This window comes from Elgaria multicarinata, chromosome 10 (assembly GCF_023053635.1).
Source record: "Elgaria multicarinata webbii isolate HBS135686 ecotype San Diego chromosome 10, rElgMul1.1.pri, whole genome shotgun sequence".
Taxonomy (NCBI): Eukaryota; Metazoa; Chordata; class Lepidosauria; order Squamata; family Anguidae; genus Elgaria; species Elgaria multicarinata.
This window is the reverse complement of record NC_086180.1, coordinates 39,536,530-39,549,193: the sequence shown is the minus strand read 5'-3', so window position 1 is coordinate 39,549,193 and position 12,664 is coordinate 39,536,530. Positions and strand designations below refer to the sequence as shown.

The window sequence follows — 12,664 nt, the reverse complement described above, 5'->3', positions numbered from 1 at the left end:
AGCCCTCTGGGGAGTAGCAGGCAAGGGAAAGCACTTCGAAGTGGCTCAGCTATAATGGCTCATCGTCTTGTCAGTTACCTCAAGGAGTGGGCTGATGGGGTGGCAGAGCAGACCTCAGGGGCAGCCCATGAGATGTCTGCATTCAGTGCTCTTGGGAACACGGAGCAGAGATATTCTGCTTTCAAGGTTGTGTGCTAGCTCTTACTCATTCCCCTGTCCCAAGGAAGTGCTTCTATATGAGGATTGTGTGTTAAGGGATGCAGGGAGGACATGGGACCATTGAATTTGGAGAAAGGGATAACTTGGGGCTTATCTGGGATCAGTAGGCTGATTTGGAATTGCAGGGGAGAAATATGCCTCGTGGGATTGTCAGTGGGCAATGGATGGATTGAGATTAAAGCTGTTTGTACTGGAGTGGTTTGGGTGCATAGTCAAAATCGCTTAAAATGAGGGAATTTAAAACATTTTGGAATCCTTTGGGAGCCTTTTTCAGCTGAGTGAAGAGTAAAATTGTTTCATATCTATAATAAATAACTGAATTTTCTTTAAATTCTAACTAGAGTATTCTTAAGTTAGTTCTGAATATTCTTATCCAGATGGATAGGATGAAGTCAAAATTTTTGCTGATGTTCACTGGTTTTATGAACCTTACAGCAGGAATAGACATGTGCATACTGAAAGATACTGATTGACTCGTGTTCTTTTGAATCAGTGTCACTTATGTACCTGATATTCCATAGGTTAAACCCAATGGCTGTATTGGGAATTCTTTCGCCAGCTACATAAGAATTAGTAATTTCAACAATTTCCTTTGAAAATCCTCATAGTGCATTGATGAGTTACTGAAACCTGTGGTAGTTTTATGTTTGATGTCCACAGGAGCAGGATTGCAGCTTGGAAATGTAACAGAATTTGTTTCCACTACAACTTATGGTGAGCTATATGGAAATAATTCTGGAGAAAAAAGTCTGCTCTCCACTTCTTGCTAAGAATAGAACGTTTTTAGGTTTTGTAGAGAATTTAAAGTTAGAAACAAAAAATGGAATACAACTCCTGTGGTATTTGTTAGTTACATTTATTTGACCTGCAGGTTTTATATTTCTGCTGGCAAAGGGGAAATCTGGCCATCAGAAACCTTCTTATCTGAACTTGCTGAAAAAAATTATAGAATGGCAGCAGAAAGTGACTTTCCGAAAGATCAAAGTAAGTTCCACATAAGGTACCATTAAGTTACATACTATTCTATATATTTTAAATAGTTGATGCCTTACTCTGATACGCTTAGAATAGTGCTTTCTTGTTTTATGAAAAACATGGGGGCCCATAACAAACTGGTAGTGTCTTTTAAGTTTTGTCAGTTTATGATGTAAATTTTCCTGCATCAGCTTAATCAAATTGTTATCCGCAAGCAACATATTCATCAGATTTACAGCAGTTAATATTTAAGAAGCAGTCGTCTTATTTAGGGAATGTTTCTATGGCCCCTAGGCAGTGTCTGAGGGGCCATAGGATAGTTCAGATTCCCAGATCTGAGGGCTGTGGCAGTGCTGTGATCTCAGAGCTAGGAATTGGAGCTCCACCCCACCCACCCCTTCTTGCGGCTGGTGTGGAAAGAACCATGCCGGCTGTCTCCAAGGTTGTTTCCACTACCTCGGAGAGGGAGAAAGGGGGGAATTTTGATAGGATGGGAGGATGGATTGTTTCAAAGTGCTGCATGTGGGGCTGCTTCTGAAAAATGTTCAGAAGCTACAGCTAGTGCAGAACACTGCTGCCAGGTTGCTCTCGGGAGACAATAATTGTAGCGTATTGTTCTATTATTAAAACATCATCACTTCCAATATGTTTCTGGACCGAATTCAGAGTGCTGAGTTGACCATTAAACCTGTAAACAGTTTGGCCTGAGGTACTTGTGACCTTGCCCACCTGTTAAGATTGTTTGGACAGGCTCTGTTCTGCATCCTACATCCATCTGAAGCTAAATTGTTGGGTATGCCTTTTCTGGAATTCTACCTATTTTATTTTTATTTTTTTATTTACAATATTTATATACCGCTCCCCATTCAAAATTTCAGAGCAATGTACAAGATAAAATTCAATAAAAACAGAATAAAATAGATTTTTAAAAGCAAAGTGAAAGGTGAACTGTAAAACGTAGCTGGTCATTAAGGAAAGGCTTCCTTGAACAATGACGTTTTCAGGAGGTGCTGAAAGGAATACAAAGTTGGTGCCTGCCTGACCTCCAGAGGCAGGGAATTCCATAGGAGGGGGGCCACCACACTGAAGTCTCTTCCCCTGGTGGACTCCAATCGGAGGATGGGTCTATGTGAAACCACCAGGAACATGCCCTCGGATCACCTCAGTGACCAGGCAGGTTGGTAGGGGAGAAGGCACTCTCTCAGGTATCCTGGTCCCAAATTGCTTAGGGCTTTGTACACAAGTACAAGATCCTTAAACCTGGCCTGGTAGCAAATAGGCAGCCAGTGCAGTTCCCTCAGCAGAGGAGTTACATGCTGGAAAAGAGCAGCTCTGGGCAACAGCTGAGCTGCAGCATTCTGCACTAGCAACAGCTTCCGGAGAAGCTTTAAGGGCAGCCCCACATAGAGCGCATTGCAGTAATCCATTCCTGAGGTTACCAATGCCTGTACCACCGTGGCCAAGCTATCCCTGTCCAGGAGAGGCTGTAGTTGGCAAACCAGACGAAGCTGGTAAAAGGCACTCAGAGCCGCCGTGGTCACTTGAGCCTCTAGCGACAGAGATAGATCTAAGAGTACCCCCAAACTACAAACCTGATCTTTCAGAGGGAGTGCAACCCCATCCAGAACAGGCAGTGAGCCTATCTCCTGGACTCGGGAACCACTCACCCATAGGGCTTCCATCTTGCCAGGATTCAGTTTCAGTTTATTGGCCCGCATCTAGCCCATTACTGAGTCTAGGCACTGGTCCAGGACCTGCACAGCCTCACCTGATTCAGTTGTCACAGGGAGATAGAGCTGCATGTCATCAGCATATTGATGGTATTTAGCTCCAAATTCCCTAATGACCACTCCCAACGGCTTCATAGATGTTAAATAACATTGGGGACAAGATGGTGCCCTGCGGCACAACATAGTTCAATTGCCAAGGGGCTGAGGAGTGATTACCCAATGCTACTCTTTGAAAACGACCCCATAGGTAGGACCGGAACCAATGTAGCACAGTGCCTCCAATGCCTCTCCCACGGAGTCGATCCAGGAGGATAACATGGTCGATGGTATCAAAAGCCGATGAGAGATTGAGCAGGATTAACAGGGGTGCACTCCCCCTGTCCCTCTCTCGGGAAAGGTAATCCATCAGGGAGACCAAGGCTTGCAACCTTTTATAGGACTGTGAAATAATCCCTTTTAAGAGAGGCCGTTTAATATTTTCTGATCTCCTGTTTCAAGATGGTTTTAACCTACTACTCTCTTTTAATAGTAATATTTGTTTTTAATTGTAGCTTGGATTACATTGTATTGTTTTATGTTGTGTATTTTTTCAGTTCTGGTTGTAAACTGCTTTGATGGCTGTTCTAGCCGAAAAGTGGCATGCAGATATAAAAATAAAAATTGATAATTTGTTTTTAAAGACATTTAATATTAAAACATTTAATGTCATGTAAACTAGTAAGATATAAACTTTGGAACTTTACATTTGTACAATAATCTCTTAAAATCTGTTTCCAAAGCTGATGAATTGAAGATGGTCAGTGAGCACCAGTTTAAAAATCATTATCATCCAAGGGACTATGAATTTGTCAGATAATTTTCTTTAGTAAATTCTTTAGCAAAGATAGATAAGCCCTCATCAAGCTATCCTTTACTATTTTGTTAGAATATGGATATCCAATAAGCCTTTTAGCAGAGTTCCTGTGCAATACATTTTTGAAAGGGAGAACCCATGCATTTATAGTAACGATGGCAATAAAATAAAAGGAATTCGGTATGCATTCCAAAAAGATAAATGCTGTGATCTGGATGAGCTATGTTGCAGGAAGCAGATCTGTTTTAGGATAAATTATCTCTAGTTGAAATCAGTAATGTAAAAGTGCAATCCTATGCATGTCTAGACAAAAAAACAAAAACACTTCCGTCTTCCAGCATTTCCCAGCCACCCATGCTGGGTTTGCTGGGAGTTGTAAGACCTTTTTCTGTCTAAACATGCATTGATTCATGCATGCATAAGATTGCACCCTGTGTTATCTTTTCTGGAAGTTAAGGCATTTATTGATTTCAGACCAGAATCGAAATGCTGTGCTCAGACAGTTTCAGACAGAGATTCTTCCAACAACTACCTCGCTACAGGTAAATAAGGCTTGTTTATATTCTGGTATTTACATTGCCATTACTCACAAAGGTGATGTAATGTACAAAGATATTGAAATATCTTTGTACAATATCTTTTTCCTATGCAATAATAGACTTACTTACAATCTTTGCATTTATATAATATGCTGTTGCTAGAATTCCCAGGTCTCTGTACATAGCCAGGTTTTCCATGCAACCATTAATTAGTTCACATAAATAAAAAGACATGAAGCTATTCATGTCTTTTTATTTGAGAATGTTGCCTTAATATTTATAGTAATGTCATCATAAACATATCTGCAGTTCCGTAGTTCAAAATCTAGGCCAAAATTTCTCCCATGTGGTCCAGTTCAGTCAATGTAATGGCCGTGATGAATTTATACACTCCTCCTTCCGACTTTGGATTTATATACTGCTACTACTCTTATCTCCTCACACACCCAGATTCCACCCTATCCTTCCTGGTTTGAGTAAAGCATATATGTCATGATTTCTCAGTTAGGGAAATTATCACTTGCAATAAAATAGGCTTAATAAAACTGAACTCTCTGTTGGCTTGGAGTAAAGGGTATGTATTATGATTATAAGTTATATTCATTATATTCTAAAAATTTTTGATGAAGTTCAAAAATACCTCCAAAAGAATTGAAATGACATAGATAATTTTAGTGCAAAAATGGAACCTAAGCCCATGTTCAATTAATTATATAAGTCCATATAAAATAGATTGCTGAAAATACTGAGATTTTATAAAAAAAATTAAGCAAACTCTTCATTTTTTAAATCAGTCTACATGACATATAACTGTATTAAAGTGAAATTGATATGTTTCAGAAGAATACCCTTGAAGCTGATAATGCAATGCAGTCCTGGACGATGGACCAAAGGTAAAAAGGTTTATCATAATTAAATGTAAAGCAATACCGTATTTTAAATACATTTTGACTGTTTTGTTATTTTAAAAGTGTCATTGGCCACTTTTAAACTAACCGTGCTGATTTCCCCCCAAAAAATGACAAGGTGAGGTATTTATTTACCTCTCATCTTGATCCCCAGTGAGTGTGGAAAAACAATTGGCATTCCTTTCCCTGAACATTGTGACTGGAGGAGAACATGGTCATGGACAGCGCTGTGTCAATTACTAATTGGTTAGCCACAGATGTCAATATCAGTTATCAAATCTACCACACCCCATCACCCCATGTTCCTTATTGGGAGGTTTTCAATTAGCCATACCACACACACAAATGGTTGAATAATTTCAAGGACATTAGAAGCTCCAGTTGGGCCATCTCTGCTCTGAAATTATTAGATGGGTTTAGAAGCAGTCAATCTCCGGTCTGAAGATCGAATGCTCCACAGATGTTCACGGTTACCAGATAATTCCGGGGCGGAGAGCACACCCCTATGTTAGAATAATGCCATTTGAACACATACTGATTGGCCCAGACCTTGGTCAAAGCTATTCACACCTGCTAGTGAGGGGTTGGAGAACCTCTTTCAGCTTGAGGGCCTAATTCCATTTTGGAAAAACTTTTGTGGGAGGTCTTCCAGTGGTGGGCAAGGCCAATGACAAAAGGAGTGAGGCCAAAACTAGCAACTGGCCAATAACTAAGCCTTAGAGGCATTTCAACCCTTTAGAATGGGAAAAATGCATAAAAGCCAGGAAACCACCAAACAATTTGTGGTTGGGGGGAAAGGGGTCTGGCCAGGGGAAAGAGGTGTGGCTATCTAGGCAACCCTGGAGGGCTGGATTTGCCCTCCAGTCCTGAGGTTCCCCACCCTTGTGCTAGTACATGCGGCTGGTTTTGGAGTAGTAAGCAAATTTCTTACTCATTTACACCCTCATCTGAAAGGAGCACTTTGCCTGGAAAGTTGGACAATAGACAGGATGTGTATTATGTAATGAACTTGAAAAGTACAAGATTGAGTCCTGTGATGATGAGTGAACAGCAAAGAAATAGGCTCACAGTAGATACTGCAAAAAGGTAAAAGAGTGAAAAATGACAGGTGTGAGTAGCAAATATCTCCATGCAAATCCCTATAATTTGTTGGATTTTTTCTAGTACTTGATTATTGTGCTCAGATTAATAACACCTATTTCCCTCCCTTCCCCAGAAGATTACTGGGACAAACGTATTTTTGTTTTATGTTGTATGCTATCTGAATGTTCAGTCCATATAGTTTATTTTGTGCTTTTTACTTCCATTTTAGCTTATTATCCCCTCTAGTTGCTGAATATGATAAGCATCTGGAAGAAATGAATGAACAACTGAGATATTGCCAGGTATGAATCATACAGAAAGCAATTCTAAAATATTTAGTTCTTGGTAATACCGTAAACTTTTTTTCTTGCTGCTAGCATCAACTTCATAACAATAAATTTTAAGAATTAGTAATGTGCAGAGCTAAACTAATAAGAATTTTTGTATGTTACTAAACCATATGGTTGAGTGCACAAGATGCGACAGCCATTTTTGGTAACAACTATGTAGTATGAGTTGTATTGCGAGCAACCCACAGTGTGTAGTTAGTGTGCCTGACAGATGATTGGGCTCTTCCCCTTCAATCCTTCAGCCAGCTCCACCCAGTATCCCAGGAAATGGGGCAACAGAAACTGTCTTGTCTATCATCATGTCTCCTGTCCCTGCTCCCAGCAGGACACATTGGAGGTCCTCCCTTCCATTCCCCCCTTCCTTGAGTCTCCCTGCAAGTGGTTTTAAGACTGATCTGAAGTCCACCTCATTTTCAGAGCTTTGTTTTACTGCAAATGGGAGTTCAGGAAATAAGATAGACCCAAAATCACCTTTGATATTACTTTGGGGGACTCAGGGAGGGCTGGAAAAGAAGGAAGGGACAGTGACGGAGGCTGAGGAGCCTCTGGATATGGTAAATCCCACACTTTAAGACTTAAGGATAACTTTGATAAGGGGCTGACCTGGTCTCCTTTAACACCCACCCATCTGTCAATTGCAAAGGCTGTCAAACTAGGGTATATGCAACCCTGTCTTGTCAATTATTTTGTATGTTTCCTAGTACACTTAGATCACTTTGACAGCCAAAACATACAAGGCAATTGAGAGGGCAGGGTTTATATATAGTTTGACAGCCACAATTGCCCATCTCTGCAATTTGCGTACATCACAGGGCTGAAAAAATGTCAGGGCACAAATTTTGAAAAATTAATTGCTGCTGAATGAGCAACAGCTCCTCCAAAGTGGGCATCAGTAGAGGGGCTGTCACTGCAGCATAGATTGCAAGCAAGAGTGGCAGGGTCTTGTGCTGCTGCTGAGCGGCTAGCTCACCACTGCCTGCAACCCATGATGGGTTGGCAATGCCAGATTCAGATGCCAACCCATTGTGAGTACAACAACCCCTAAAATAAGCCATGGGATATTAGGGTGTCGTGTTGCCCATGCACATGCCACCTTCTGGGAATTGGTCTGGATTTGCATGGCATGACAACTCACCCTGGCTTGTCACCCACAATAGGTTTTGCTGTTGTGCGAACCCAGTAATTGTCAGTACTGACAATAGTGCTGTTTTAAGTGTTACACATTGGATGTCTTAGGGCACAATCCTATTGGATGCCCCCATGATACCCATAAGCCTCTGAACTCGGAGACTTACAAGAATCCAGCACAGAGTAGGAAGTGTGGTGGAAGCAATCGTTGCCTCCACACACCTCCCAGTCTGCATTTGAGCTAGACTGGCTTTTTCGCCTATCTAGCTGAGGCATTTGAGAAGGGGAAGGAAGGAGGCTGGAGATGCCTCTGGATATGGTGAAAGCTGGCCTCCCCAGTCCACTCCCTGTCCACCCAAATGCCCTCTTTCCCTCCTCTCCAAGGTTGCCTTTGTGACCCCGAAGAGGCAGCCAGAGCGGTTCTGTCCACGCCGGCTGCAAGAGGGAGAGGGAGAGAGTGGGGAGCTAGGATTCCTGGCTCCAAGGCTGGAGCCCTCTCTCGTACCTTGGATCCAGGAATTCAAAGTATCTTATGGCCCCTCAGTCTCTATGTACGGGACATAGGATTACTCACTTATTTTCTTATTACTGAACTTGATAAGAAAGGGTATTGTACCACTTCATTATCCATTTTATCACTGATAATCAGGCATCTAAGTGGTGGTTGTGATATACTGAAAATTTTCAAAGTATGCCTACAATTATTTGGAAAGAAGATTTTTAAAGTTTCATGGGACCAACATCTCTGTGTTTGTTGGCAGGGAAAGGAGGAGGATATCTGTCATTATTTATTGTACTGCCCAGTGTATATGGCACCGAGAGAGATGTTTTTATCCAGTTTTATCTCTTGTCCCAAGGTGACAGATTAGTTTAGATCATTCTATGTTTTTGACTGTTCAGAGAAAAAAAATGTTCTGTACCAAGTTTCATTATTTGCAATGGCTGTTTTTAAAATTAGATGGAATTATGTATTATATTTATCAGAGGTGAAGTAATCTGAATTATTCGTTATTTTGGATTTGTTTTTCCCCTTCTTTCCTGTTTTTCGATAACTTTTGGTTTCAAGCAAATCAAGATTGATTGACTGAACCTTATTGTGTGTAATCTGTCACAGTGGTGGCCCCTATTCACAACTGAATGCTTATTGGCCTATACTACTTCCCTTTAGATGCAGATGAGGGAAATGAGACTAAAACTTGAAGAAGTCATCAAGGAAAACGAAAGGTAGATTCACTGATTGACAAGATTTGTCAACATTTTAAATTGCTGAAAACAGAAAGAAAGAACATTCTTCAAAGAAGTGCTATGAGATACTTTTTCTTCAGAATTCAGATGTCCAGTTGCATAGGAGTATGCATTTGTGAGTTTATCAGTAGCTTTGATTTTAATTTAACTTAAAATCATATATGTGCATACAGGATTAGATAAATCTAAGTGAGCACAGGTTGATGCGGAGCTGTCATTTTGAAGCATCTGCAAGTCCAAATAAAATCTGAATTCTTTATGCTTACACTTCGGTACAATCCTATACATGTCCACTTTTTTGATCCCACGGCAAAGCCTGAAATTGTCTGAGGAAAAAGCCAGATGTGGCAAGGAAAGAGTAAAGGGTCTTCCTTCCTGAAGTTCAGTAAAGCTGCTATTGCATTTCCTTACAATCTCGGTTACAACAACTTGCCTTCTATGGATGGAAGGGTTCCTTCCATAGAAGGTTTCTGATCCAGTGAAGGAATTCTGCTGGTAGAGTAGGGGAAGTGACTTTCATTGATGCCCTCTCCTGCTGCAGCTGCTTATGCCATCTCAAAATGGCATAAGCTGGGGGTGGGTGGGTTCCAGAACAGTGGGAGAGGTGAGGTGGCACTGGGGGTGCGGGTGCAAGGAGAGGATGAAATTGTTGAAAATCTCTTGGGCGGGTTTGTGCGATGATGGCGGTAAAAGTAGCCGCAGTGGCTTATTTTTCGCTCCCTGTGTGCGCCTGCAGCATGTCCTGATCTCTGAACCTAGCTGGGGTGGTTTACAAACCACAGTGAAACCCTAGAACAAGCCATGATCTTGCAAAGGCGCTCTCTCTCTCTCTCTCTCTCTCTCTCTCATCACTCTTTCTGTCAGTGCATGTTTTCTCAGCAGAACTCCACTGAGACGCTACTACCAGTGGAAGAACGCTTGATCCAGCCCATTGAGTTCCTTCCACTGTTTTCCACAAGAAACCAAAATTGCTTTGATTCTGTGACTATAGGGCATATTTCAAAAGATAGTCAAGTGCTGACTCAGTCTTGTCTGAAAACATTTCCCTAGCAGCAGCCACTTGATCTCAGCTTGTCTATTTCTTAGCTGCACAGCAAGAAGCTACAGCAAGTTCCAAGTGTTCACATGGTTAGTTTCTGTAGTGTGTCAGGATCATAGTCATAAGGGATCCACAGATACCTTCCATAATGTATATTCTAAAGCAATAAATGTGATGTCCTTTCTTTTGCGTATGTAATGCAGAAAATCTCCTGTGCATTTAAAATTTTCAGAATAACTTAAAACATTCCTCTAAACTTGAATTTTTTAAAACTTCAAATGAATGATTCATTTCTAACGTAAGTGAGATAGGATTGCTATTTTAAAAGTAATTGATTGCCCACTTACTTGTAATATAGACTGCATGAAGAACTGAAAGAGGCTATTGAAAAGCAGTTGGATGCTTTGCCAACTGGCTCTGCTTCGAGGGATGGAACAATAATGGATGAAAACTTATTAAGAAATCTTCAAGAACAGCTACAACTAGCAAATAAGGTGAGTGGATTCAAACATTCGTCCTGACTTGGTGTGTGTGTGTGTGTGTGTGTGTGTGTGTGACTGTGACTGTGACTGTGACTGTGACTGTGACTCTGTTGCTTGATAAGATCAACAAGGTTTAAAGACAGCAGAAGTGGAGGCAAATTTTAAATGCCTCTTGAAAACACATCTATCCATACTGGCTTTCCCTGACCTGTGATGGACTCTGTTATCACCCTATTTTATCATTATGATGTTGTAATGTTTCTCATTGTTTTTAATGTTTTTACTTAATATTTTTATGTTATTTCTATATTGTTTTGTTGTATTTTAATGTGACCTTCTTAGGGTGCAGTCTCAAGTCCTCTAAAGTCCAGCAAATTGCCCTCACCTCCCCATCATAGCCAGTGCAGAAAGAACTACACCAGCTACCTCTATGGCATGCAAAACGAAGGTGTTCCTGGGGGTGAGGACAGGAGAAGACTAGGGATGCAGGGCTTCCTCCCCCCACTCCTTGAAACCTCCACTAGACAGGTGAAATCACCTGTCTAACTAAAATGCAAAATGCCTCCTGCTCTGCACTGGATGCATGTAAGCCTCTGCTTTCTGAGGCTTACTAGAACCCAGGGCACGTCCCATAGGATTGTGCCTTCAAGGATTTTAATGGCTAGCTGGAGGATGCTGGGAGTTGTAGTGCTTATTTCTGTTAAAACATGCATAAGATTGCACACTAAATGTTCTTAATTGTTTTTAATTATTTCCTTTTTTATCTTGTTTCTATATTATGCAGTATTTTAATGTAAACAGCTTAGGGATTTAAATAGATATAAATGTACTATAAATAAATAAAGTATCTGTCTTCAAAAAGGTCCTTTTTGCTGAAGGTGTGTACCGTTCAAAGTAACATTTTTGTTTGGATTTTAAGCTTGCGTTTAATTTCAGGGCTTTCACCCTGATGTTAGATCAGTGAAGTTTAATAGAACATACATGTAATAATGCTTCTCATTTTCACAACTGGAACAACAAACCTTGAATCCCAATCTTGGTGGCAGGAATGGGAACAAAATATTAATGTTTATTAAAATATTTGGTTGGAGTTGATATATATGCATAGCAATGTAAATAAAGTTGTGACTTTCTCATAAAGAGTACGTTTCTGCTGCTTCAATATATAACAGACAAAAAGTGTGTAAATAATAAATAAAGCAGCATCACTTTGGAAGGTAGGTAGTATTATCAAATTAATGTAACAGAATGATTTTGCAAAAAAAAATCCATCTTAGTTTTCAGTCTGCTGATTTGTCTATTTAGTTATTTATTACATTTCTATACTGCCCAATAGCAGAAGCTCTCTCAGTGCAAAACAGAAAGGAAGTTTCTCGCTCGTATACTATCTTTGTTTTTATTTATATTTTTTGTAGGAAAAGGAACATGTACTAGAACTTTGGCAGACAGTATCGCAGGAATTGGAGCGACTTCAGCAGATATATCAGGAACATATGACGGAAGCACAAATTCATATTGTGGAAAGGCAGAAACAAAAAGTAATTCAGCTTGTTCTTATCTTTGTGTTAAAAAAACCACCCTTCTTCCCATTCCCTTGAGACTGCAAAGACTGTCTTAAGAATGTAACCGTGTATTTTCCACATGGCGTATCAGAAAGGAAACTCTGGTCATGCTTTCAAAGCTCTTGATTTTGAGGTTCAGAGGTTGATTACCTGCCATTGACTGACTTCAGTTTTTCTACATGTAAAAAACCACTTTTGGTTCTGGTGAAAGTAGCACACACTGATTGCAGAAATGTGATAAGTTCAGCCATGACTTGCCATCTCCTCTGAGTCTTTTGTGCATATTTTTACTTCTCATATATGTGTGTGCATGCGCACACATACACACACACACACACACACACACAGCTTGTTAGTGGTTGATATATGCCATTATTGCTTTATGCTGTTTGTTTGTTTCATTTGAAATATCAGGCTGACTGTCAAAGAGAGCTCTGGACAAGAGCCAGTGGGAATGTATACAATATAATAATAGTATTCAAATGTTTAAAACATTAAACTTGAGCATTCAATTTTATGTTGATGATAAATCCTTTAGATTATAATTGCAT

The 12,664-nt window shown here is 40.3% G+C and overlaps 1 protein-coding gene across 3 annotated transcripts in view; it reads left to right on the top strand.

Annotated features, from left to right (window-relative positions):
- Positions 1-12,664, top strand: part of SCLT1 (sodium channel and clathrin linker 1) — a 62,949-nt gene that overhangs the window by 810 nt on the left and 49,475 nt on the right. For 2 of the 3 annotated variants that reach the window (XM_063135521.1, XM_063135518.1), the window contains exons 2-8: positions 1,091-1,203; positions 4,252-4,319; positions 5,157-5,209; positions 6,537-6,609; positions 8,954-9,009; positions 10,428-10,563; positions 11,967-12,089. In XM_063135521.1, coding sequence (XP_062991591.1) covers positions 1,170-1,203; positions 4,252-4,319; positions 5,157-5,209; positions 6,537-6,609; positions 8,954-9,009; positions 10,428-10,563; positions 11,967-12,089 — 543 coding nt within the window. In that variant the 5' untranslated portion in view covers positions 1,091-1,169. The remainder of the gene's footprint in view (positions 1-1,090; positions 1,204-4,251; positions 4,320-5,156; positions 5,210-6,536; positions 6,610-8,953; positions 9,010-10,427; positions 10,564-11,966; positions 12,090-12,664) is intronic. The other variant, XM_063135519.1, reaches the window with a different exon arrangement.